This window comes from Pangasianodon hypophthalmus, chromosome 29 (assembly GCF_027358585.1).
Source record: "Pangasianodon hypophthalmus isolate fPanHyp1 chromosome 29, fPanHyp1.pri, whole genome shotgun sequence".
NCBI lineage: Eukaryota > Metazoa > Chordata > Actinopteri > Siluriformes > Pangasiidae > Pangasianodon > Pangasianodon hypophthalmus.
Genome location: NC_069738.1, coordinates 12,606,906 through 12,634,806, shown reverse-complemented (window position 1 = coordinate 12,634,806; position 27,901 = coordinate 12,606,906). Strand labels below are relative to the sequence as shown.

Genomic DNA, 27,901 nt, shown 5'->3' with positions numbered 1-27,901 from the left:
TATCTGGATTGAAAACATAACATGTTCTAAACAGATACAAATATAGATATGAATAGGAGGTGTGCTTCAGGACTAGGTTCCTACGTTAGTGGCAGGTTTTTGCTTTCATGCTGGTGCGAATGAGCAGTCAGATATGAAGTTCATGGGACAAACAATGACCATGTTCATTAACATGAATGTGCTTTTCAACTGTATATTTTTGGGGGAAAAAGCAATATTTCAGATATTGAAAAAATACAAGAGTATCTTTATATATCATGTAACAAATATCTAATCAACCAGTGCCATCATTCAGACTGTAAGTGCAAGTGTAGTATTTGGTTATAGTCTGTATGTGCAATAAAACAAAGTATACCAATAATTGAAACAAAAAAAAAGATTATGTATTTCTCTTACATCTCTAAATGTTCATATAATCATACAGATTTCACTGAGGTTTATTATCAGGATAACATAACATCAGCATACTCAATATTTGCATTATGATTACTTGTCTTTGAGAACATATACAAAAACCACACACAAATATTGTGAAACTTTAACTTAACCTTTACTACTGAGTTATGGGGCCAAAATAACAGCAGACTTTTAAGCAGACTGTTAGTCTTAACTACCATACAGATAAACCAAAACTCACCAAGACATTTAATGTTGGTTCAGGACTGTCTCCTTCTGACTAAACAATAAATGATTTAGTATATTATTCCAGGCATACACTCTTGATCAGTGTAGAAAATGATTACATTAAATGGTTCGGCTAGATTTAATGGCAATATTTTTCCACTCTAGTTCTATTTTAGTATATTTTGTTGCCTGGTACTTGAGAAGTTGTGAAGATATTTTTAGGAGATGATTGCAGATTGCTGAGGATCTGGAAAAGACACCCTGTACGCACTGTTTTTTTTTTTTTTTTTTAATTCATGCTGGGCCACATATAACAGTGTTATATTGTGCAATAATGCTAAAAATCTTCCTTAAAAAATATTTATTTAAGACACCTACTCTAAGGTTGAGCGCAAAATCCCAAAAAGAACAAAATTAGAAGACAAAGAGTTTCATTTTATAGTAACAAGAAAAAAAGAAGTGGTTCCAAACCACTCTATTGTCTCGTTCTAATGTATATTCATTTTATTCTAACAACTTGGAATTCTGTTTTCTTCTATATACAGTGACACCCCCAACCTTACTTAAAGTTTTGTTGTGTTACAACCTGGAATTAAAATAGACTTATTTGGGATTATAGTATGTCCTGAATCTCCACAAAATAACTCATAATATTACAGTAGAGGGAAACCAATATATCAAAATTATTTACAAATATAAGACATAAAAGTAGTGACTACATAAGCATTCACCCCATTGCTGTGAAATACCTAAATTAGGTCTGGTACAACCAGTTGCCATCAGAAGTCACATAATTAGTTGAATGGAGTCCACCTGTGTGCAGTTAAAGTGTCACGTGATCTCAATGTAACCATAATTGTTCCTGGAGTTTGTTAAAGAACATACCTAAGCAAACATCCTGAAGACAAAGGAGCTGTCAACAATATCTATCAACTTGTTGGCCGTGGAGGCAACCTCACTGACACCATTGGAATCATGTTCTACTTGTTATCTTTATTATAATAGCATTTTGAGAAATGTTTACATTGCAGTGGTGGCTAGTGGTGATTTTGGATGGGAGGGATAAAATTTAATATCTATCAATAGCTGGACAATTAAACTATTAGGGTTGACCAATACATTATCTCCCAAGGTCTCATTGATTGAAATAAATAAATAAATAAATAAATAAATAGGGGCGTTCGATAAATGCTATAAATGGAAATATTATACTATAAATTAATACACACACAAACACACACACACACACACACACATACACACCCACCCACACATGGTACACAGAAAAGTTTGACATCTCTATGAATTACACATTGTTGTATTTAAATTTTTTAAAATACAGACACTAAATTTACAGTATACATACCAAACAGGGTGTATTTTAAAGGAAAACTAATGAAGAAACATAAACAAACAAACAAATAATTATTTGGTGGTTTGGTAATGTGAAACAAGTATTATTTAAGACAATTCTCTGCCAGAAACATGCTCCACTTACACTACATGGCCAAAAGTATGTGGACACCTGACCATCACACCCATATGTGGTTCTTCCCAAAACTGTTGCCACAAAGTTGGAAGCACACAATTGTACAGAATGTCTTTGTATGCTGTAAAATTACAGTTTCCCTTCACTGGAACTAAGAGGCCCAAACCTGTTCCAGCATGACAATGCCCCTGTGCACAAAGCGAGCTCCATGAAGACATGGTGTGTGAAGGTTGGAGTGGAAGAACTCGAGTGTCCTGCACAGAGCCCTGACCTCAACCCCACTGAACACCTTTGGGATGAACTGGAACACCGACTGAACCCCAGACCTCCTCACCAACATCAGTACCTGATCTCACTAATGCTCTTGTAGCTGAATGAACACAAATCCCCACAGCCACGCTCCAACATCTAGTGGAAAGCCTTCCCAGAAGAGTGGAGCTTATTATAACAGCAAAGGGGGAATAAATCTGGAATGGGATGTTCAACAAGCTGATATGAGTGTTATGGTCTGGTGTCCACAAACTTTTGGCCGTATAATGTATCTTAGCAGTCCAGGTAACAATTTGGTTGATTAAGGAGACAATTTCAACTAGGTTCATCTAGGTTCTGAATGGTAATCTCAAATGCACTAACAGTGGTGGTTGTACTTATTCTTCCTACAAGCCCTGGGTGTTTCATGTATTTTTGTAAAAGCCAGAAATGCCCCAACTTCAAATATAATATCTGGGTTACAAAAACTTTCAATGTGATGCAATTACAAAATGAAGAACATCAACAAAGCAACTTTTTGCAAAAGACACATGATAAGACATTAGTTGGGACAGCAAGTGTGTTACCTAACCTATGTATCTGGCAAATAAAGTTGATATGTTTGTTTTTTATGCTTCCAATACATAAGTGCAAATAAATACAATATAGCATGTGTATTTCTGACATTTAATACTGTGTTCAATAGAAATAATATAGCAGTATTTTATTTATGCGTAATAAAACTCCTATAACTAACAATCTGACTGTTAACAAAAGTGCATGACTAAAGACTTGAGACTTGACTCAGGCTTCAGCTCAGAGACTTGGCTTGACTCAGAGAGGTGCCTCAGACTTGCAAAAAGTGAACATCTCTGCTACATATTAATTATGTTCGACTGCTTTACAAGCAAATACATAGAGCTCAGTTTTCCTGCTGACAGAAGTGTAATTTGCTGGTTAACACCTGTGTGTTGCTATTTTGGTTGGGCACAAATCATTTTTTGTATGTATTCATCCACTGTTGCTATTTTTCTGCTCATAAATTATTATGCTGTGGGTGGCTTCAAAGATGTCCTTGCAAACCACTACTGGGGATATTGTTAAGGGATGGAAGGACTTTGAGGAGCTGCTTAACTCAGTAAACATACCCTCCCTTCAGCAGGCAGTGCCAGAAATCTCTGGTGTTTTGGAGCCCATCTCTGTACCTGAGGTTAGTATGATGGTAAGAAATCTTCACTGTGGCAAGGCTCCAAGGGTGGACGCGATTCAGCTGGAGATGTTGAAGGCTGGGGATTGTGTAGTTAGCACACTGTTTTAGTGCCTTTAGGCTGGCAAACTGAGATTTCGATCCCAGTTTTTTTGTTGGTGGCTTCCAATTATAGGCAACTCACTCTCTTTGCCATGGTTCTGGAGTGGAGACTCCATCTGATCACTGAATCTAGGATCCGGGAGTTACAATGAGCTCTGCCCATGCCATAGAATAATGGACCTGTTCTGTACTCTTGCACAGCTTTGTGAGGGGTCATGGGAGATTTCATTTTTTTAAAATCCAGTCTACATGTGTTTTGTGGATTTGGAGAAGGCCTATGATCATGTGATTTAATATTTGTTGTGTTTGAGGTACTGCATGTACTGTACTGAGGTGGATTTGGGCACTTTACATGGATTCCCCCTGGTTGGCTCCCACTAGAGCAATATCAGGCATTTCCCACTGGATGGAGACAACAGGGCAGACCCCGGACCCACTGGATAGACTATATGCCACAGTTGACTTGAGAACATCTGGGAATCTCCGAGGAGGAGAGCAAATCTGTGGCTGGTGATAGAGAAGTCTGGGCTGACTGTCTCAGCTACAACCCCAATGAGGAAAAGTGGAAGAAAAATGAATGAAGTAGGTGGAAGAGCACGAAAGGTTGTGTGGCATTCAGAAACTGCAGTGGGTTTTTGGAACCTAGAATGTGTGCATTTCTGCCTCATGAAACTATCTCTTAGTGCAGCCAGGGGGATAAGACATTATTTTTCATTATTTTTACCTCAAATTTTGGCCACAGTGTTCACTGTTTATGTTACCCCTCTCCAACTAGGTAATGTCTGCCAAAGAGTAAACACAACAAAAAAAAATTAAGAAAAAAACAAAAACATTTAGTTGTGGTTACTAAAGGCTGCAGCAAAAGCATTTATAAAGTGTCCTTGAGATGTGCACAATCTTATATTTTTCCAGGAGTTTAAATCTGTACCAGTGGTTGGGTGTTGCTAAATGGTTGCTGTGTTGTACCAGGCGGTTGCTAGGGTGTTGCTATGGTATTCCAAATACCTTTCTTTACTTAGGGTGTTTCTTTACTTAGAGTTGTTGGATGTCATGCAAGGGAGAGTACAGCATAACTCGGTAGAGGCAATCTGAGCTTGTTTAAAATTGTATGGAGTTGGTAAGGCATGTGCCTTTTTGGATGATCCCACTGTGTTGGGGAATTTGGAATCTTGCCACTTTTTTAACCATTCCACCGAAGTCAGGAGCAGCACATTATTTTTACAAACACGAAAATAGTGACAATGAGCAATTGTGAAAAGGTTGGCTTGCATTCAACCAAACTAGCAACAAGCCAGCGGTAAGCAGCAAATTATAATTACACTTATTTGGGCACAAAAATAGAGCTCATTGTGTAATGTGATCACACACAGCACACATAAAAACACAAAGTGAGAATTTGCTGTTTATGTGTTTTGGAAACAAAATGAGAAAATAGAGCTCATGCACTATATAACATGAACATGGCATTTTATATTCCGTGTTTATAAAAAAATGCTTAATGCACATGACAGCAGCACGCAGCTTGTGTACTCTGTTATTCTGTTTGAACTCTGCATTAGCTCTGTCTCTTAAATGATTGCGGCTATTGAACTGTTGGCATTTAAAATAAAAATGCACACACTTTAATCTACGTTTCCGACACTAACATCAAAATATCGAAAAAAAAACCCAGAAGATTTATTTGCTGTAAGTACTGTCAGCCAGCGTGGTTATATCTACCACTAAAACTAGATCTGTAAGTGATAAAATCTGTGAAAGTGAAATTTAATTGTACATAATAATGAAAATGTCACTGTGTTGCACTGTTCACACTAGGTTCTTGAAGGGAATGAGAGGAGATGATTTGTATGGATATAGCAGTTGCATTTCCAACCAATGTATTCATTAAAACTCAACCCCTTTATACATTTGTTTCGCTCTGTGGCATATTACCACATGGTCACAAATACATATGAAAATTTTGAAATGCCATAATGTTATGCCTTGTTTCACACATGTACCATGATCACAACAAATGATCATTTTAACCCTTCTTTAATCTTAATACACTTCACTGGTACATTGCAAAAAAAATAGTCACTATAACACAATCAATGTAATCAATATTACTATATACTATATCATTTGCATTCATCTTAAAAGTCTCATAATCTCATAAATGTACATTATCTGACAAAAGACAAACCAATACACAATGGGTTTTTTGTTTCCCAAAGAGCTTATTTTACTTATTTAAGATAAACCCAAATTGTTTACTGCACCGAAAAGTGAATTTATCAGTACCAAAAATGACAAACGGCCCGTGTCACAAGCTGCCACTGTTCCTGTTAGGCAGACATTTTCCCCAAGAGCTATATGGTAGAGCAAGAAGAAGGAATAAAGCCCCTGCAACTACTAGTAAGGTGCCAGCACATCCCATACATGCTACTGACCACGACAGTTCATGGTGCAATGGTATGGAGTGATCACTTGCCAAAAACGAAAGGACTGACTGATGAAAAATGATCAGAGACAGGAAAACCAGGAGACCTGATTTGAGGCAGACAAGAAATGAGAGAAAAACAGTCAGTCTTCTATTTTTCCATTCAGGGCCACAATCTCTGAAGACAAACCTTCATGATATATATTAGATGAGGAAGTGTGTTTCTACATACATCAGGCATTAAGCATTGATCGTCTATCAGTATTGTTCACAATGTAATGACTATACCTGATATTATGAAACAGACTGAGGCTGGCTTCAGGAAGAACCGCACACCTTTGCTTAATGCCATGATAATGCAAACCGCTCCCATCACCATCAGAAAAAGACTGAAGATAGCCAACATGGCAGTGATTATAGTTAAATCTGCGCAGAGAGAAAGGGAGATCACTCATAGACTCAAAGACACTTTCTCCTAGTTATCTTAGTTCTCCATTATTGATATGGAAAAATAGTTTGATTAAATTAATGACTGCAGAATATTAATTAACTGTTCTGTAATTCACCTATGCTTTTAATTTGCATTGAAGATAGATAGATAGATAGATCAGCTCTTTTTTTCTTCTGTGACAGCTAAAACAATAGCGTACAAAGTTGTGACATGAAGTAGATTGCCAATTGCATGATATATGATAGATAAGAACAGAAAAACTTTTTGCACCAAATTTTTTTTTTCTTTTGCTTTTCAGTATTGCTTTTTTGAAGCATGTACTATGACTGATGTACTATTGAACATTCTCAAATTGTTGTTCACCTCCAATTCATACAGTCCAAATATCAAAGCTGTCCATATACAGTCCATATACTGTATATCGGTCTTAAAGACACCATTAAAACAGCCTGCTGAGTTCTAAGAGCAATTGGAAAATGTTCATTTAAAAGTGAATTGACTGTTTTGGTAAATAAAACCGCACATTGTGGCATTCTAAAGTGGGTATTAGGGGAAAATGTAGAATATGGCTACAAATTTTCCTAATCAGCTAGTTAGAAATACAATAGGGCAATGCTAACATAATTTGTTGATAATAGTTTTCTTTATTAACATACTTCAAGCCTTTCTTTTCTCTTAGCAAGATACTCAACTCTTGGTTTAGAGCCATAGTTAACCCACTACCTGTGACATGCAGTTTTTTTGTTTGTTTGTTTTTTGCTACTTATTGGATTCTCTACAGGTTAGAATAATTAATAAATACATAATTAATAAAATAATGTATTTACAAATGCATTTTCTCATGACATTGTTCAAAATGCCCATGCTACAACTGTAATTGCGATAAAACACATTGAAGGTTCGGAAAAAAAGCTGTTTTAATTAAACTGAAACAAATAAATAATGTATATAAATAATGCATACAAATCACGATTTGAGTATAAAAGCACCAAATGAGCACAGAGAGCCAATGGAAGACATACATCTATCACAGACAATGGTCATGCCACATGATAATTTCAAGTCCTCTCAAATTTAACAGGCAAAGAACTGACAACTAAGGCAAAATAAGACTTCATCCCACCATTATATTATTCATAAAATATAGATTTATAGATAATTTAAATATAGATTTACAGATTCAATTTACTTTTCACTGTTTTATGAGGTCGCACCACATGAAAACCATATATGGCAACAACATAGCAGTACAGATAATTTTCCAAATTTGACAATGTCTTATAAACCTTCTAGATGGTTCCTAGGATCCTTGGCATGTTGCTGTTTAATGTTATAATTTGTCATTAAATTGTTCTCAGTATAAAATTCTAAAAATGGACTTTTCTTGATGTTTGCACCAGATGATTTCAGAGAATTTTCTGAAGCTGTTAAATTTTTGTGTTCCATATTATGCCTTTTTTTAAAGGCAAAAAAAAAACTTGTTAGACAGGAAAGTCTGCATCACTTCATCTGTCCATAGATAGATAAATGGCAGTTAAATTTTCACTTTGTTATATATATATATATAAAACAAAGTGATAAATTTAACTGCCATTTATCTATATAGATTTATATATATATATATATATATATATATATATATATATATATATACATACATATATGAACTAGCACATATAGATAATGAACTAGCATGAGGATGTGTTTTTGGTAGAGACTTCTAAAGAAAGTACTTCTTTAAATTGAATAAGGGTGTCTACAAAATTCCATAAATAAATGTAGATAGATAGATAGATAGATAGAGTTAACTCACTCTTTGCTGGTGTTTTGTGAAACAGGACTGTGTTTTCTCCAGTTGTATAGATCTTGAAATAGGTGCAGTTTGATTCTGGAATAAGCAAATTGTGGTTAAATTAATGTTGGTACTACATATTAACATTATCTTTAAAAAGGCTAATCATATTTATTAGCTGAACATATCTGTTATAAAAGATGTACCTCTTTGTTATAAAAGATGTACCTTGCTAAACCTTCAGCACACAAACTAACTGACAAACTCAAACAGATTTAGAAACTGGTGTGCTGTATGCATTCGTAGTTTATGATGCTCTTCTGAATTGTATTTATTCTTCTAACTTTTTCTGACTGACAAAATTTAATTCATTCATCTTCAGTAACTGGTTTATCCTGTTCATGGTAGTGATGGATCTGGAGCCCACATGGATGGGACACCAGTTCATTGCCGGACACCATGTACACACATTCACAGACTCATTCATACATAGGGGCAATTTAGAATAGCCAGGAGCGATTTATGGGCAGTAGGAGGAAACTGGAGAACCCAGAGGAAACCCAGAGGAAACCCAGATGAACACAGGGAGAACATGTAGAACTGTGACAGTAAACCGAGCTCAGGATTGAACTGGGGAACCTGTGAGGCGGTAATGCTTTCCACTGTGCCCCATGGTGCTCTCTGATAAACAGTCTAAAGTTAATTGCCATCAGATCAGAATGTGTGGTTCTGTTGAAAAATGTTGGGTCAGAATGAAACATTGAAATTAAGTGGTACAGTGAGATTAAATGTTATGATTTTTTTAAAGCCTAACCTCCAGGAAGATCGATAGGCCCACAGATTTCCCGCTCAGGGTCGACTTCAGTAATCCAGAGCCTCTTCATACAGCTCTTCCACAAGCCATAGTGGGCAGCCAGGCATGTCTCATTGTTGTAAAAGTTTTTTGATGATGCCACTTCTACCCAGTACTCTGTGCCCACCCCTAGGACAGTCAGTGTGATGCCCACTATAGCCACAAGGAATGCTAGCTTGATCTTGCCTTCCAGACGGTCACTTAGGGAAGATGAGGATGCTCTTGTCCGCCGCTTGCATCCTCCACTTCGCACACCTAACATTCCTGCTACTGCTTCGGTACCTCTGCCAGATATGGCTGTGGACCTGGCCTCCTCGTCCTGCACGACGAAGGTGGACCACATGACAGTGTATCAAGAGCAGAAAAGGAGTGGGGGGAACAATGGGAGCAGTAGAAGGGTAGAGACTACTCTGTGAGGAACTTGTCTAGAAATGCTAATGTAGGTGAAAAGAATAAGTCAAGGATCAAGATCACTCGATCAAGGGTGCAGACAGAGTCTAAACAAAGGATGGTAGCAAAGGATGGTACAATCTACTGAGCTATTTACTAAGAGTTATGGAATGGTGTCACATTAGATAACAAATTGGCAGAAGGTGTTAATCATGGCTGCGTAAAGACCAACGCTGACAGCTGAACAACAATGAGTGATGAAGACAGGGTACTTGGACTCTGCCCATGACATGACAAGGGGTGAAAAATATGCCAACTGACAGTGGTGATGAAGGTTCAGGAAGTATACATGGAGTAAAGGATTTGAGGAAGGAACTTTAGTGTGGTATATCTGGAAATCAAAGAAAAAGAACAATATGACATGCAAAATGCAATTGCATTACATGCACAGTATACAAGAATACTACAATACACAATATATAAATAAAGCCACAAATATCAAATACTATCAAATATGAAAAAACTGTTTTCAACAAACAAGCGATTATGACAATAAATATAAACTTATACTAGGTCATCTAATAATGGTCCAACCTCAGTGTGCGACAGGATCTGTTACATTTTAAACCTAGGTCACAGGGTTTATGCCCAGTCTGTAACTGACAAAGACAAGCAAAGTTTGTGACAAGTGTTGACTAGACAAGTGCTTCAATAACCAATCATAATAATGATACAAACAAGCTGCTAACCTTTTGGGTGTGAGAGGCTCAGTTCGGAGTGAGGAAAGAAATGTTTTCTCTGTGTCTAAGAGCAATGACAAGACAGGGACAGAAAAGGGGAAAAAGGGAGGGCAAAAGAGGGAGGAGGCCAGAAGCATGCTGTTGGTGCTGTGTGTATGAGGGGGAGGTGGGTTACTCAATTCACAACCTCTTACATTCATGACCATACCAAAGATATTGGTGTTTTTTAAGCTTGTGCATAGCCTCAGTAAGTGTTACCTCATGCTTGCTCAAATAGGTTTGTGCATTTTTGCACTCTTCCTGTTCATGTCTCAGCAGTTATGCATGTGAGGGCTGAAGCATGTGTTTTGCAATTCTATTTTTAAAAGCCACCTGTTAATCACATAAAAAAGTAGCGGCAGAAGACAGCTGCTTAAGGGTTAGGGTCAGCAAATGTGTGAGTGTGTGTGTGTGTGTGTGTGTGTGTGCCCATTACACATCTTTAGGGAAAGAGGGTAATGGATTCCTGGGAAGTTGGTCATTATTTGAGCCAACAGACCTCACCTTAATTGGTAACAAATCAATACATCATACAGTTATACGATTCCCTTAACCATGTGCCCTTATAATAAACTCAAAGTAAACTCCAAGAAGAGTATATAACGCTGCCATCTGGGCAGTGGATTTGGTTACCAAAAAAACACCCATTATGATTTTGATTTACATGCTAAAATGCACTATGGTCTATTGTTTAAAGCTTTAAGATCTGTCTAGGGAAGACATCACTTTGAATTGTGCAGAACACCTGTAATTGTTTCACTTGTAATTGTTTCACAATCAATCAATCAATCAATCAAATAAACAAGTAACAAACAAACAAACACAAATAAGGTGAATAGATTTGGCAAAAAAAAAAAGATCTGGCTATCAAAGTTAAATTCCTATGGAATTGTATGTCTTCTTGATGGAGAAGAATTTGCATTCAATAGGCCTACAAAATTATGGCACTGCTCATCTGTAATGCAGACAGAGAGAGAGAGAGAGAGAGAGAGAGAGAGATAGCTGCAGTCTTATGTGCTTAGCATGATGATGGCTGTGCTGGCTCACTGACAGAGATGTTGCTCTATCACTAACCAGTAGGTGGTGCCACTGGGCAGAGTTGTCCCAGCAGGTATCAACACTTTTAAACTACAGTGTGTCCCAAAACTCTCCATACATAAGGGAAATTAACACTTTTTAGCAAAATGTAACGTTATTTCCAAAACATCCTCTACATGATTGCCATTTCTTTGTAAACACACACGGAATTGTCTCTCCCAACTTTGGCTCCCCGTTTGGCAACAGTGTCGTGTGTGATGTGCTTGCCATGTTTCCTGTTATAGTCCATCGCAACCTTGCGACAGCTTCCCGATCCAGCCATGAGAATGATTTCTATTAATAATATTAATCAGCTGTAAATGGAATGACAATACACAGAATATTTTGTCGGCAAGTTCCCATTTTTTAACATCAGTAGTCTGTTGCACCATTTACTGCACTGTCAGAAAGTAGGACTGTACTATGTGTGTAGCGAGAAACCCTAGAAATGGGGAAATTCATTTATGTGAATATATGACTTGTTTGGTAATTGGCAATTGGTTTGATAATATGCAGGTGTAGTGTTCATGGAACCACACTAATTGTCCCTGGACAGGTGGGCCACACAAGATTTCTCAACGTGCTCTCAGACTAATGATAAGGAAGGTGAAAGACAAGCCACCTGTTCGAGGCAAGAATTCTTCAGTATCTCAAAGAACTGCTTGTTACAACTGTGGTGAGCAAAAAACCATCTCAAATTGCACATGTCAAACTTTGGAAACATGTCACACCTTGGAATTCCAAAAATGAAATTCAATACATTTTTCATCTGGGAGAAAACTCCACACAATGGGTCAGCTAACACAGGAGAATTTGCCCCAGGCTCAGGAACATCAGTCCCTCCCATATAACAGAGGAACGTGGCTGTGTGAGTTTTCACTGGGAAATAAATGTGCTCTTATTGCTACCCATATCGGCCGCTAAATTTCTCACACAGTGGCAAGGGGACTTTGATGTCATACATTGAGATGGGGATATTGTCTATGAGGTAAGGTGAACATGGGTCACTGCCAAGATATCACCTCAATCTCCTAAAACCCTGGAGATAAACATTCCCCTTGACTTTGGTGACAGTGGTTCCCAAGAGAGGGGTACTGGGACCGGAGGTGAACCTAAAACTTGAGACTCAATCCACCCCAGTCCCCTGTGGAGACAAGCTCTCCCCCAACCAACAGAACAGTTTGCTCAGTTACAAAATGAGTTTTCTGACATGATTCTTACCTGGTTGCACTAATCTCACAGAGCACCACATTGAAACTTCCCCTAGGGTGGTTGTGTGCAGCCACAACCTTTTACCTGAACTCAAAAGAAGGCCGTTTGGGAGGAGCTCAAGGCCATGTTCGATATGGGCACGACTCCCACAGTGACTGGTCCAGCCCTGCTATCCTGGTTCCCATGGCAGATGGTGCAGTCCACTTCTGTGCAGACTTTAAAAATGTCAACGCGGTTTATTCAATGCCACACAGTGACAAACTGCTCAATCAGTTAGGTGTGGCTTGCTTTTATTTGACACTGGATTTAAATAAGTAATATTGGCAGATATCGGCGCTTCCACTTGAGAACAAGGTGAGGCAGGTTCTTGGGCTGGCTGGCTATGTGCCTAATTATTTGGACATCACCAACTCACTGATTCACCTCACTAAAAATGGAGTGCATGATGCAGTCGAGTGGACAGACCCATGCCAATAGGCCTAAGGTGAAAGCTGCACTTTGTGGTCGACCACTCTCTCATTCTCCTGATTTCACATTTACTTTTGTTTTAGAGATGGATGTGTTGGACAGAAGGCTGAGTGGCATGTTCCAGCTGGCAGAGAGAAAGGAGTGTCAAGTGCTACACATCAGCCACTTGTGAATGTAGGGATGAGTCTTGGAGAAGGAGTGGGTAATTCTCCTCATGAGAGCAAGGGTGTCACAATGCTTTAATAATAATCTTCAAGATTAGTGTGTAGCCTGCATGCTACTATGTCTGCCTGTTAGTCTCTCAACAGTGGACTGATTCTTACCTCAACAGATATACAGTATACCTCTGTGCTCAGAGCATATCTTTTCAAACAGAAATGCAAAAAATGCATAATTCTGATTCATGTACTAGATAATTGTGGGAAGATCCAACTGAACCCTGTACAGACTATACAGTTAATAGTTATGAAGCTGAACTCGCAGGCTATGTGAGCCTTTCTGATGGAAGACAGTTGTCTAGATTATAATGGCCATCAGAAAATTATGAGTGGCCACAGACCACTCAGATGTAGACTTTCTACATCTCTCAGGGATACTTTTTTGCTGGGAAAGCATAAACTAGTAAAAAACCTTCTAATAGGTGTGGATAGTCTCCAACCACAGTGGGATCTGGTTCTGGTACCAAGCAGCTTGTGCAACCTGCCCTATGAGCCAATGGAGCCAACTGACCATCAATATGGATGGATGAGTAAATGAATTACATTTACCAGCTGTTTGTGTGCTTTTGGAAGTACCATAAAGGGGCTCCACTGTCTAAAGTCAGGTTAGCCCATTGGGCAAAGAAAGTCATTGTGCAGCAAAAAAGAAAAAAACATACAATAACCTGGTTGCTTAAGTGTGCACACCCTTTAACTAATACTTTGTTAATGTACTTTTGCTTGTCAACACTCAGTCATTTTGGGTACGAGTCTTTCAACTTAGCGAATCTTAATCTGGCAATTTTATTCCAGTCTCCTTGCAAAAATGCTCCAGATCTATCAAACTGAGAGGGGTCTCCTGTGTCCTCTTCAAGTCATTCCATAGATTTTTGATAGGATTTAGCTCTGAGCTCTGACTGGGCCATTCCAAAACTTTGATCTCCATTTTCTCAAATAATACCTTTGTTGACTTTGTTGATTTGCTTTGGGTCATTCTTGCAAACTGCAGGTTTTACTAAAATACATTGGTATTTGGAGCTATCCATGATTCTCTCTTGGATCTTCCATCTTGACTAGACCCCTAGTCCCAGCTGAAGAGAAGCAGCCCCATATCATGATGCTGCCACCACCATGCTTCACCATGGGTATAGTGTTCTGATAAGCTGTCTTGTTTTTACACCAAACATGTGTTTTAGAATTATGCCCAAAAGGTTCTACCTTGGTCTGAAGAATATGAGAGATTGTTGTCAAATGCAGTGTGTAACCAGTAATTGTCAGACTCAGTTCAATTTAATTTTATTTATATATATCTTTTAACAATGTACATTGTCACAAAGCAGCTTTACAGATATCCATATATTAATAGATAGATTTAGATTTGACCCTTATGAGCCAGAGGTGACGGTGACAAGGAAAAACTCCCTGAGATGACATGAGGAAGAAACCTTGAGAGGAACCAGACTCAGAAGGGAACCCATCCTCTTCTGGGTGACACCAGAGTTTATGATCAGTAATCAGTATCAGGATAGGCCAGGCAAGGCTAGAAGGAAGGCATCTCATCAGGTAGCAGGACTAACATGTGTAACTTGACAGAGAGACAGAGAGAGAGTAGAAAGCACTACTATCCTGTAATGCTTTAAGAAGATTTACATTATGTGCAAACTGTAAGCAGGGACTCCAGCGAGACTAACGATCACGGCATAACTAAAAGGGAGACCCAGAAGGTAACACAGGCATGGGGGCACCCTGGGAATAATGCAGGCAGCCACTCCACTGTCGATAAACCTGAGTCAGTGCAGATATTCTTGCATCTCCTTTAATGTTACTGTGTCTTGGCAGCCTCCCTCATAAAGTTTTCTTTTTGTCCTTTTTGGAGGGATTTCCCGTTCTTGGTAATGTCACTATGGTGCCCCATTTTCTCCAATTGCTTCTCCAATGGTACATATAATGTTTTGAAAATTCTTTTGTACACCTCTCCTGATTGATACCTTTCAACAGTGAAATCTTGTAAATGCTTTGTAAGTTCTTTGCAGACGATGAATTCAGCAGTTGAACAAAAACAATAAGATGTCAAGAAACCCTACAGAAACAGCTGATCTTTATTTGTTAAACAGAATCACTGAAAAAAGTTGATATCAATTAAAAAAAAGGTGATAGCTAATGCACATTAAGTATGCTACCTTACCATCAATGCAAATGTATGTAAATGAAAGGCCAGATTAAGGTCAAGTAGGGCAATGAAAGTACAGGAAGGTTGTGAGCTTCAACTCCAAGATTGCCAGAAAGCCACTGTTGTGCCCTTGTGCAAGTCCCTAACCATCAACTGTTTAGCTATATGCTTGGACTGTATTCTACTGATGTTGGTTTCTGTTGCATAGTTTAGTATGTATATTTATACAATGTACCTTTTTTTTTAGCTACACCACAAATATTGCAAGTGGTTTACATAAAAGGCTGTGCACATACTAGTCTGACTTATGACATTAACATACTGAAAGTTGGAAAGACAACCAAAACAACTTGTGACAACTACCCTTCAGTCTCTCAGCATGCTGAAGACCAATTCAGAATTAGTGCTATGACTTTAAATGGAACCCCATTTAAATCCTAAATGTTTAGCACACTATATTTAGATGTAGTGAAGCTAACATATTTTACAAATCTGTGTAAAATCATATTACAATAACAATACATGGCAAATGTAAAATGTTTCCTTAAACAAACTTAGATCCTAGTCTGGATAAAACTGTGCATTAGTATGCACGAAAGAAGAATGAAACAAAATGTGAAACTAGAGGGAAAATAGATCTGTATAGCAAATGGAAGAGATAAGAAAGGAGATGGTGGGGGGGGAGGACAGGACAGAAAAGAGGGGGAACGGAGGACAGAGTTAAACTTATTCCCCTCAAGCAAATCCTTTTCAATCTGATCACTGAAGCTGAGATGAACTAGTCAGCTTGTGGCTCCATGGATTGACAACAGGTAAGGAAACCTATGTTAATTTGCGCTGATAGACCTAACTGAAATTGTTCTGAAATATATCATGTCTGACATTACTTAAGTGAGGTTTATAGCCATAGCTTTATATCAGGATTGAAGTGCTTAGGTATGTTACCTTAGATCTGGTCAGTGTAGCCGCATAAACATTTTTTTAACAAGAATGAAATCTCTTTAGAAAAATATGTATAACGTGATGGATTCTTTTTTTTTAGCATAGGGATAGCACATGGAAAGATTTAAGTAGTATCAAATACCACCAAATATTACGGTTAATAGAACTCCTTACTTTGCTTCCTGGATTATTGGATCTTAGCTGTGTCCTATTTTACCCTTTATATCATCCATGTATTTTACTTGTTCACATATTACATATCTTCCCTCTTTCACTAGCTGACCATACAAACTCCAAAACATTTAGGAGGATTTGGAGAGGATAGGATAGAAATGGTCACTACAACAGAATTTAATGATATTTTAAGAGATGTCTTGAGTAAGGACTGAGGTAAACTATGTGTATGGATAAAACAGACCAGATCTGTGCCAAATTTACTTTTGTAAATAAGATGGAAAATGGAACTATGCTTAGATAATACAGAATGAATGCTATATTCTGTCAATGAAAGTGCTGTCTTCCACTGAAATTAGGTTTGTATGAAAGAACTCATAGACAAATATTAGCATGGATATTAGAAAATTGAGTCTCTTTAGAGACCATGAACAAATGTATGTAGAGTGCTCCTGAATTGCCCTGTAGTGTTGTTGAGACTGACTACCACCCAGTCTCGTCAACACGTGTGATTACACAAATACTGAGGGCTGACTGGTGGCATGCCAAGCCAATCTGCCATGACTATTAATCCCCTGCAGATCCTATTATCCAGTCAACCTTGACATGTAGAAAATACTCCCCTTGGCCCGAACACTTTGAGATGGTACGTCCTCAGGAAGATCCTTTAAGGTTGGCATATTGGCACATGATATAATGTACAACTATTAGAAATTTGTAGGGTCTTTATATCAAATCCAAATCAAAACCAGGAACTGTTGGCAGTTCCTAATATGGCATTCACAACTGTCATAACAAAAAGGGGTGAAATTGGGTTTTAACTGATTAAAATCCCTGGACCCAGATTCTGAATGGGTCCAAAATTGTATTTCTCACCAGTATTACTACTGTCTTTTCTATATGTTTCATTGTAGTTACGGAATAATATATAATATGAATATAATGAATATATTTTATAATATGGTTTATATGTTTAAGAGTTTAAAGTGCTAACTTGTATGAATTTTTCTGTTCCTTCTTGAGTGATCATAAAGCATTCATACTAGGGGTAAAATGCAATGACATTATCTGTATCTATCTAGTGCTCTAAATATATTTTTTTTTGTATCCATATTAAGTTTTAAATTGATGAAGGTGTGGCCTAAACAGAATTTGTTTAATGCAATTTTATTCTAATCTAGTTCATAATTGTTATCAACTAGAGATGTGCACAGGACTGTTTTTTTTAATACCACTTGTTTTTGTTTGTATCTTTAGTTAGTTCTATTTCCTAAAATATTAACAAACTATTAGCCTATTTTTAAACTGCAACCCTGACCAGTCAGTTACTAAGGACCTCCACGCATTCATGTTAATTAACATGCACTTCATTTGAGCTGCACGTCTGAGCACTCAGACACGTGAAATTAAAATGCTCACATGCCTTTTTGTGTTTTTTTTTTTTCCTGTGGGGTACCAGTTCTGATTTCTGATAAACAGCTCTATTCTCATCCAGACAGGCAGAAAGAAAGAAAGAAAGAAAATAGTGCATACTCTTACTCATGTCTGTATTTGTATCTGTTTAGAATGCATTAGTTGTTCAGACCAAATAAAGTATTCGTTTTCAGTTACATCCCTAATTCATGCCATCAAAATTCATTGGTGCATGGATTCACTGTTTGGAATGAGAAACATGACCTTAAGCATTTGGTCAAACAGTCCAATAAATAACACCAAACTATGTGTATTAGTACCTTATAAGTAGAAGACTAAGAGATTTTAATTAACTATCAAGAAATGGATATTTTGTTTTTTAAATACGGGCAACAAATAGTATGTTCGATGGGAATTTTCAGGTAAAGTGTTATGGGATAAAATATTGGACCCAAAAAAACCTCTTGTGTCTATGTTTAAAATTAGGGTTATTATAATGAGTGCATGATGCTTCTTGCCACAGTGATAAGAGGCTTGAACTGTCGCACAGGAACAGTAAGTGCAATGATATTGCAGTAAAAATTTGGGCACATAAAGTCTGCTTATTATTGCTCACCCAATAATAAACAGTGAAGAGATCAAAATATTAATATTACTTTGTATGTTTCAAAAACAGTAAGCCTTCAAATGCAACTGTTGAATTAGAAGTTTGTAATGTGTGCACATGATAAATGAACAGAGCAATATAAATTTGTATAATATCAATAATACATTGACTATTTTGATGCAGTGTTTCTAATGATTAGGTTTTTAAGGTTCTTTCACTTTGCCTCACTTTTTTCCCATATATCTATTAAGAATGACCTTTCTGTGAACCTTATCTCTTGTAGACTTTTTGACTACTTCTATTATTCTGAAAATCATCCTTCATTATTTGTATCATGTTGAAAGACCTGTAATCTGATTACAGTTTCCTGGGATGGTTCATCTGTTCACGTCATTCACCTCAGGGGCATAGCTGGCTCAGAGAGACTGATAATGAGTGACTCAGTAATTGAAATTGAGCTGTGTCCACTCCAACAAAAAAATTACTTAAATGTTTTACTTAAACCACCATGCTGTTTAGTCTTAATCCATTAGATCATAATCCTGTTTGCAATCCTTCTGTCATGTATGTATGGTTTGGGGGTTGGTTTGTGCAAGCCATTCATGAAGTCATTCATAATGGGTCTTCTGTGTTATCTGCAGGAGTATACTGGTGGTGACACAGATTAACACGATCTGGAAATTGATTATCTGGATGCCAGACACAGGAGATCTAGTGTACCAAAGATTCAATCACTTTCATGTGGGAAAAAATAAACCATGCCTACCTCTCCTCTATCATATTACAATACTGGATTGTGACACATGGACACATGGAACTCTGTCATGCTATTTTTGATGGATATATGACCTATCCAAGCACTTTTAACGAAAATAGCGACTGACTTCTAAACTGTCTTGAAATTTCCTGTGGACAAACACAGCATGTTGTAGTAGTTCATCTTTTTGTATGTTTTTGTGTATTTGCCATTTCTCCATGACTTCTTTTCATACCACACTAATGATAAAGAAGCACAATGTTCACACATCAGCTGGATAAATACATAATAAAAACTGGATAAAGGATAAAGACTGTACTTAATAATGGCTAAGGACACAAATATAGCCATTTGGCCTTTTCCATTGGTATTCTCAGACAATGGGCAAAGGGGTCGAATGTTTCGGGGACTTTGTTCTCTGCCTCTTCCACTCTATTCACTTCTTATCCTTTCAGTACTATCCTCAGTGGGACTTAGCAATGTACCAGGAGTAGAATATGATTGGGGAGCTCACCCCAAGTTAGTTTGCATGCCTCTACCTGCAGACACTGATCCAAGTTGTTTTCCCCCAGATGGGGTTACTCATGGACCTATTATTAATGGACATAACAATGGTCATGGCAATAGCCACAGTAACGGACATGGGAAGGGACATTTTGTTGGAGGCTTGCCTAACAGTCCTACCGGCAGCAGTAGTCGACGGGGCATATCTGATGAAGCAAAAGCTACAATTCTGCACTTGAGGGAAAGCCTAGTGCGTCAGAAGGAGACCATTCTGGATCAGAGGGAAACTATACGGGAGTTGACTGCAAAACTGACACTCTGTGAGGGCTTTGGGAGGGGTGCAAGTGGGCACCACAATGAAGACAACCATGGACATCATGGCTCTCACCACTCTTCACATCACTATGACAGTGACCGTCATTCTGATCCCCACTATCCTCTCAATGGGTACCACAATGACCATCACAGAGTAAAGCCACCATTTATGGGGAAACATGGATTTTCCCCTGAGCAGGCAGGGAAGACCTTGCAGGCTCTGAAAGAGAGGCTGGAGAATTTACAGGTTGGGGATATTATTTAGAATTTCTTAAAAAAAAAAAAAAAAAAGCTAAAAAATATTTAATCTGTATTTATAATAATATGGTGCATATATAAAAGTTGAGCAAAAAGCATTTGTGGATCAAATTTGCTATTTGTTTGGTACATCTTAAGGTAAAATACAATAGATATATCAAGAATAGAAAGGGATCAGTAGGAACATATTTCCTCAAGAGCCATACATTTCCTTAGTTCCCTCTCTGTCATGTTGACCTGAGTATATCCTTAAGGAGGTGCAATACATATGATGTAACGGTATCCAGTGCCAGGTACTGATCACTAGATACATCCTCCTTCCTCTCAGGCAACCTTACATAGCTTGCTTAATTTAATTAGTCCTATTCCCAGGAAAGCAAAAGGCTGAAAACAGAGAAGCCAAGATGGAAAAATGTTGAAGAAAACACAATGCAAACACATATTTAACTTCCTCAAAATATGCTTTTATGTTTTTTTAAGACCGTGAGAGGTTCTGACTTTTTACAGATTACAGAATATTTAGTATTTCTTTACCATTAATAAAATATTGTGCCATCATACATACTTCAAGAGAGGCAAGCAGAGATATGAAAATTTGTTTAAAAAAATTCCAAGTCTTTGCTTTGAATACGATTGGAAAATATGGCTCAAGCTTTATTACTTGCACCTGTCTCTGAGAGGACATGCTCATATAGCACAGCTGTAACCAGGTTCTGTGACATGCTTGCCAGTATCACAACAAATTACACTTATCCACATTGATGAGCCATTAATCGTAGTGTACTATAGCATCGAGTAAGCCGGATTTGCTCCACTAATAAGAGGAAGGAGGTTGACAGTGAAGGAGGGGTGGTTTAAGTGTCATCAAGCTTTTCTACATATTGACATAACAAACACTGTACATATGTGGTTATTCTAAACACAAATGTGTCACAAATATATCTTTTATATATGCCTAACCTCATGCTTGAGACCAATGTCTTGTTTAATCTTAGTCGTCCTATTTTCATGAAAGTGTGAGCCATCCTATTGTACTATTTTCACTTACAGTGGGTTCGTAAAGTATTCAGATCCCTTTAGGTTTTGCACAGTTTTGTTGTGTTATAGATTAAATTTAAAATAGATTAAATTAACTTTTTTTGCCATTAATCTATACACAATAACCCATAATGGCAATGTGAAAACAATTTATTAAACCTCAAAATCTCTCTCATTTAAGTGTTCAGACCCATTATTTAGTACTTCTACAAGTTTTACACACCTGGATTCCGGCAATTTCTCACAGTCTTCCTAGCAGATCCTCTCAAGCTCAATCAGATTGGATGGGGGCACCTGTGAACTACCATCTTCAGGTCTCTCCACAGATATTTTATGGAATTAAGCCTGTGCTTTGGCTGGTTTTGCCAGATGTAGCACTTGGAGTTCAGCCCAAAGAGTTACATTTTTGAGTCATCAGACCAGAGAATCTTTTTCCTCATTCTCTCAGAGTCCTATATGTGCCTGCCATATGCCACTCTACCATGAAGGCCTGACTAATTGAGATGTTTTTTCTTTTAGCAGGTTTCTTTTCTCCTATCTCTGTACTTCTGAACTCTGAAATTCTGTTAGAGTGGTCATTGGGTTCTTGGTCACCTTCTTGACCAAGGCTGTTCTAGCCTGGTTACTGAGTTTGGTAATCCAACTCTAGGAAGACTCTTGGTGGTTCCAGACATTCCAGACCTGGTGGTTCCAGGTGGTTCCAAATATCAGTCTTGGTGGTTCCAAATGGTGGTTCCAGGATGCACAAATACTGAGCTCAGTTTGGAGTGTCTAGCTCAGTATTTGATTTTTAATAAATTTTTTTAAAAAAATTAAAACATGTTTTTGCCTTGCCATTATGGATTATTGTGTGTAGATTAATGCTAAAAAAAAGTAAATGTAATCAATTTTACATTAAATCTATAACATAAACATTTGCAAAAACTGAAGGTGTCTGAATACTTTCCGAAACCACTGTATGTGCATTCCCTTATCCCTTAAAGTTAGCATTATTACATTAATGTAGTGTTTTGATGGTGAAATTGTTAAGATGTTAAATCTGTATATTTTCTTTTATGATCTTTTTTGTTTTTGTTGTTTTGTATGTATTCTCCCCATAGGCAAGGAATTCGTCTAGTACCTATTCAAGTTCACTGAAAGACCTTCTGCAGCGCAAAATTAATGCACTTGAAGAACAGCTCCACCGTCACCATGACAGTGACCATGACTATGGCACCCACGAATCCCACCCTGGGCATGGCCACCGTGATAATCACCATGATGACCACAGTGGAGATCACCATGATGACCATGATAACAACCGCCACTATGGTCATCATTACAGTCACTATTATGGCCATCATCAACTCAGCACACATGACAATGATAATGATAATCACCATGATGATCATCATAACAATCATAATGATGACCATCATGATGACCACCATGACAGCCACCAGAATGAACACCATGATGACCATCATTTTGACCCCCATGACAGTGATCACCACAGCAGCAATGATCATGGCCACCAGCGCCATAGCTCTCTTAAGCCAATAGCATCTAGAGCACGTGGTGCCTACAATAAGTTGGATTCTGTGCTGAGCCATCTGTATCACAGGCCCCCAGAAACAGGTGTCTTACAATGAAGAGTCTCATATTTGATGTAACAATAACCTTTGAACAGCAAGGTAATAGATTACTAACAATGTCTTGCCTTCTCACAGAAAACCACAAGAGACCTAAAAATCCTGATGGCTTTCAAATTGGATTCCCCATGCACACTAACTACATGTATGGCCGGATCAAGCGCACTCTTCTCAATGAAATCTTTGCCCTAACTGTCTGCCTCTGGCTAAAGGGGGGTTCAGGCTCAGGGATAGGCACCCCTTTCTCTTACTCTGTTCCTGGCCAGGCTAATGAGCTTGTCTTGATTGAATGGGCCAACAGTCCAATAGAATTACTGGTGAATGACAAAGTAAGGACAAAGCAATATGCAATTTCCATTTTCTAATTTTACCATCATAATTCATCATTAAAACATTGATGTCTTTCCTAATGCTTAGATGACATCTATAGAACAAGTGTCGATCCAAATGCACAGGATATGACATATGTTTGGAAGGGATAGTGGTCTTTAGCTGTTTTGCCGTTTTGTTCAGACATAGTTCATTGACAGTGCTTATGCCTTAATTCTAAATGAAGCCTGGAGCTGCTAGGCTGCTAAGCAACCATCACAGGATGAAAGTGACTTGCTAAAATGTGATTGGACATTTGCTAAAAGCTGATCTGAATTTGCTAAAAGTTAACTGCAATTAGATTCTTACACCTTAGGGACATAGTTCTTTAGTTTCTGGAAGAGAGTAGGATTTTTTTTTTGCTCTAAAACCTACAGTATATCCCCAAATGTTTGTGGACAGATGACTATCACACCCATATGTGCTTTTTGAACATCTCATTCTAGATTTAGCCTTCCCCCTTTGCTGTTATAATAACCGTTAATAAATAAATGGCTGTGGACATTTGCCCATTCAGCCACAAGAGAATTAGTGAGGGCAGGCACTGATGTCAGGTGAGGAGGCCTGGGGCGCAGTCAGCATTCCAGTTCATTCCAGTTCATTTATAATAACCATTAATAAATAAATGGCTGTGGAGATTTGCCCATTCAGCCACAAGAGCATTAGTGAGGGCAGGCACTGATGTCAGGTGAGGAGGCCTGGGGCGCAGTCAGCATTCCAGTTCATTACAAAGGTGTTCAGTGGGGTTAATGTCACGGCTGTATGCAGGTCACTTGAGTTCATCCACCTCAATCTTGGAAAACCAAAGAGAATTGTAATGCTACAGCATACAAAGACATCCTATACAGTTGTGCGCTTCCAACTTTCAGGCAACAGTTTAGGGAAGGCCCTCAAATGGGTGTGATGGTCAAGTGTCCACAAACTTTTGGCCATATAGTGTAAGATCTGTAAGGATTTAGGAAATAAGTTATGATACCTCCCTCTTTTTTATCTCTCTTTTTAAGGCTGTAACGCTACCCCTATCTCTGCAAGACAGAAAGTGGCACCATCTTTGTGTGACTTGGTCGACTCGAGATGGTGTATGGGAGGCCTATCAGAATGGAGTGAAAAGGGGTTCTGGGGAAAATCTATCCCCCTGGCATCCAATAAAACCAGGAGGAGTCTTTATACTGGGACAGGAGCAGGTAACTAAATGAATGATTATTACTCATGCTTTATCCTCCTGCAGATCATTAAACCATATTAAAATATGCAATTTTTTTTTAACCTTACTATCCTTCTGAAAAATAACAGGATACTCTTGGGGGCCGCTTTGATGCCACACAATCATTTGTTGGAGAAATGTCAGACCTACAGGTATGGTCACGTGTTCTTAACTCTCAAGAGATAGACAACCAAGCCTCCTGTTCCAGCCACCTCACTGGAGATGTTATCGCCTGGAGTGAGTCCATTGTGGAACTTCATGGAGGGGTTACCAAATATCCCTTTGACCCTTGTCACTAAAGGCCCAAGTGGGTTGCTGCTACTGCTTCTTAACCCTTAGAACCCCATGAACACAATTTGCAGGAATTTTCATAGGTATCTTGATGTCATAAATAAGAATCATTTATCATTTGGGAATAAGGCACACATTTTTAGAAGCAGAAAGACTCTTTCCAAGCATCCTGGTTATGAAATACAGTATCAGTGAGGAATCTGTTTTTGAAAATACATACATACATACATGTTCAGCATTGTGTTCAAACTGCACATATTATTTCACAGTTTTTCCTCTTCAGATTAGAGAGAAAGCAAAGTTATTGTTTTTCAGAGATGTGGTCTTGACCTCACATCCATGCTTTCTAAGTGTCTTTAAAACTTGTCAAAATATCTGGAAAAAAAGGGGGTTCATTCTTTTAGCTCTAAAAATATATGTTACTTACACTATCATTATTTATTTCCAGCATTTTGTAAATTCTTTGTTTTTGTTGTCAAAGGTTAAAAGGTCAATCTGCCATGTCAATCAAAATGAAGTCAGATGATGATGCATGCACACTAGCTCTATAAAGACCAGTTTTAAATTGCATAAAAACACAGAAGACTATAGTTGGACACCTGCTGGAGAGACATGTATAGCAATCAAGAAGACATAAGTAAATAAAAGAAGTACATGAAGTATACTTAACTATACTCAAATGTATTTTTCAGTTTCAACAAACAGTATGATACTAAATTCCCATGTCATTCAGAAATAAATAAATAAATAAATAAATAAATAAATAAAAAGATCAGATCTCTGGATGAAACCAAGAGGAGACAATATCAACGAAAAATGTTTCAGTCTTACACTAATCATATATTATTTCACCATACCAAGCCATAGAGTGTTCTATCATCAAAGTTCATGTGTTCTTATAGAGTACAACAATTAGTTTCCAGTCCACTAATTTTGATTGGATAAGTAGCATTATTTAGTATAACAACACTGGTACATTTCACTGTTTGTATTACTCTGTCTGTGTTCGATATAAAATTTGAATTCTAGCAATAGTTCATTACATTGACACTGTTACTACACTTCCTATGGGCTGTCAGTCAGTCTGTGCATGACAACACACAACGCTCCATCCAGCTGTGGCTTCTCTGGCAATTATTTTTGTTGACGGAACAAAAGTAAACTAAATATTTGGCCATAATGTGTCTGAAATGTCAGTTACTCAATATTCATTTCTTGTCTATAGACCTAGAAAAAGCAATATTGCACAATATGCTTGTTCAGTATTGCTTAACTAGACCACAGTGACCTATTATTACCATCTGTACTGAAATAACTTTTTGATGTACATACAAAAAAGGTACTAATTTCAAGAAAAGTAAAATAGATTTTATTGATAACAATGGTAATAACAAAAATCGTTATGTCAGATCCACGTCAAATAATAGCACATCTGTGTAGCCAAGGATGTTTTGAAAAGAAATTGTAGTGTGTCTGAATGTCTGTAGTGATTGCAATGTTAGAGGCCTAGTTAAAGGACGTGAAAAATGCTTAAAAACAGTCTAGGGTTCTAAGGGTTAAGCAATAACCATACAAAATTAAAACATGCTGTTAAATATTATCCCTGCGGTTCATTTGTTATGACAAAGGAAATTTGAAAGCAACAAGACAATGACCATTTGGATGATTGAATAAATGTTAGTAAGTGTCAAGGGAAGAAATTTTAAATGCTTTATTAGATCCTGAAGCAGCTCTTAGCAGCATAGCACAGTGAGAAAGATTTGGGGCCTATTTAAATGTATTCAAGTGTTTCATACAAAAAATAAACAACAAAAACCTTTATTTTGTCCTGTAAATAAATTATAATCCAAGGTGCTCTTTTAGTCTGCTTCTCTCTTCAGGTTCAGGTGTAACTGCAGGGAAAAGCTTAGTTTTAGTTTTTTCATACTTATGTAACATGCATCTGATCAGTTTTTCAACTAGTAATGTTTATGCATATATGTATGCGTGGCATGTGTTGATACTGTGTAATGTGGATAAACGTGAAACTATTTGTATTTTTTCATACAAATGTTACATCTATATTTCATACCAATTTGCATTTGAATACTACAGGTAGGTGGGGGGTTGAAATGGCTCTGCATATGTACATGCAGCAAGCCAGGAGCTGCATGAGAATGCAGAGGTGTCCATGGCAACATAGCTTAAAGAAGGATTAAACAGACAAAGAGAACACTCTGATGTAGGCCTATTCTCTTAGAATGCAGAACATGCAATCTTCCTGGCACTCTCTCTCTCTCTCTCTCTCTCTCTCTCTCTCTCTGTCACTTCCTCATTCACACAAATACAGTGGTTGGTGAACAACTCTATATTGAGAGAACACATACTGTATCATGGAAAACCATCTAAATAGCTTTTGGTTTCTGTATAATACTGTTGTATTTTTATGAAACATGAATTTATTCTATTTATGCAAATGCTTTAGTAAATTATGTTTTGTAAAATGTTGCAGAAATGAAAAAATGCCCAATGTACAGTATCTCTAGCTCATAGCCTCTACTTAAATGACTTCTATGTACTAATGTGTGACATAATTTGCTCTGTGTGTGTGTGTGTGTGTGTGTGTGTGTATGTGTGAGAGAGAGAGGGAGAGAGAGAGAGAGAGAGAAAATCTGAAATCTTAAAAATCTTACATGACTGGTTGTGAATTTACCTTTCTCTGAGTAAATCCTCTAAGGGAGCAGTGTTTTCAGTGTTTGTGTCTCATGGTTTTTAAAGAGATGCAGACTGCAGTTAATGACATCTCACAATCATCATCAGGTGCAAGCGCGCAGTTGCCACGGCAACAACCCGGGCACCATTTTTTTTGTTTGTAGAATAAGTGTACACTACAATGTTCATGCCTGCTTTCATGAACTTTTCAGAATACTCCCAACA

General features: G+C 37.7%; 2 protein-coding genes across 5 annotated transcripts; one reads left to right on the top strand and one right to left on the bottom strand.

The window, feature by feature from the left end:
• Positions 1–375: 375 nt before the first annotated feature.
• On the bottom strand, positions 376–10,458 carry cacng6a (calcium channel, voltage-dependent, gamma subunit 6a). 3 transcript variants are annotated; one of them, XM_026927970.3, is made up of 6 exons: positions 10,329–10,419; positions 10,174–10,238; positions 9,151–9,970; positions 8,358–8,432; positions 6,382–6,519; positions 378–6,200 (listed from the first exon to the last, which is right to left on the bottom strand). In XM_026927970.3, exons 3-6 carry the CDS (start codon positions 9,530–9,532, stop codon positions 5,977–5,979), a joined length of 819 nt encoding a protein of 272 aa, XP_026783771.2. In that variant the 5' UTR covers positions 9,533–9,970; positions 10,174–10,238; positions 10,329–10,419; the 3' UTR covers positions 378–5,976. The 3 variants fall into 3 exon arrangements, with proteins under 3 accessions (XP_026783774.2, XP_026783771.2, XP_026783773.2); XM_026927973.3 differs by lacking the exon at positions 10,174–10,238 and having other exon boundaries at positions 376–6,200; positions 9,151–9,508; positions 10,329–10,380; XM_026927972.3 differs by lacking the exon at positions 10,174–10,238 and having other exon boundaries at positions 10,329–10,458.
• Positions 10,459–16,242: 5,784 nt separating this feature from the next.
• On the top strand, positions 16,243–27,677 carry si:dkey-14o18.2 (neuronal pentraxin-1). Of its 2 annotated transcripts, XM_034301514.2 has the most exons (6): positions 16,243–16,294; positions 19,260–20,441; positions 22,591–23,107; positions 23,200–23,450; positions 24,495–24,674; positions 24,784–27,677. In XM_034301514.2, the coding sequence occupies exons 2-6, from the start codon at positions 19,701–19,703 to the stop codon at positions 24,991–24,993; spliced, it is 1,899 nt and encodes a 632-aa protein (XP_034157405.1). In that variant the 5' UTR covers positions 16,243–16,294; positions 19,260–19,700; the 3' UTR covers positions 24,994–27,677. The 2 variants fall into 2 exon arrangements, with proteins under 2 accessions (XP_034157405.1, XP_053087207.1); XM_053231232.1 differs by lacking the exon at positions 16,243–16,294 and having other exon boundaries at positions 18,842–20,441.
• The last annotated feature ends 224 nt before the right edge of the window (positions 27,678–27,901 follow it).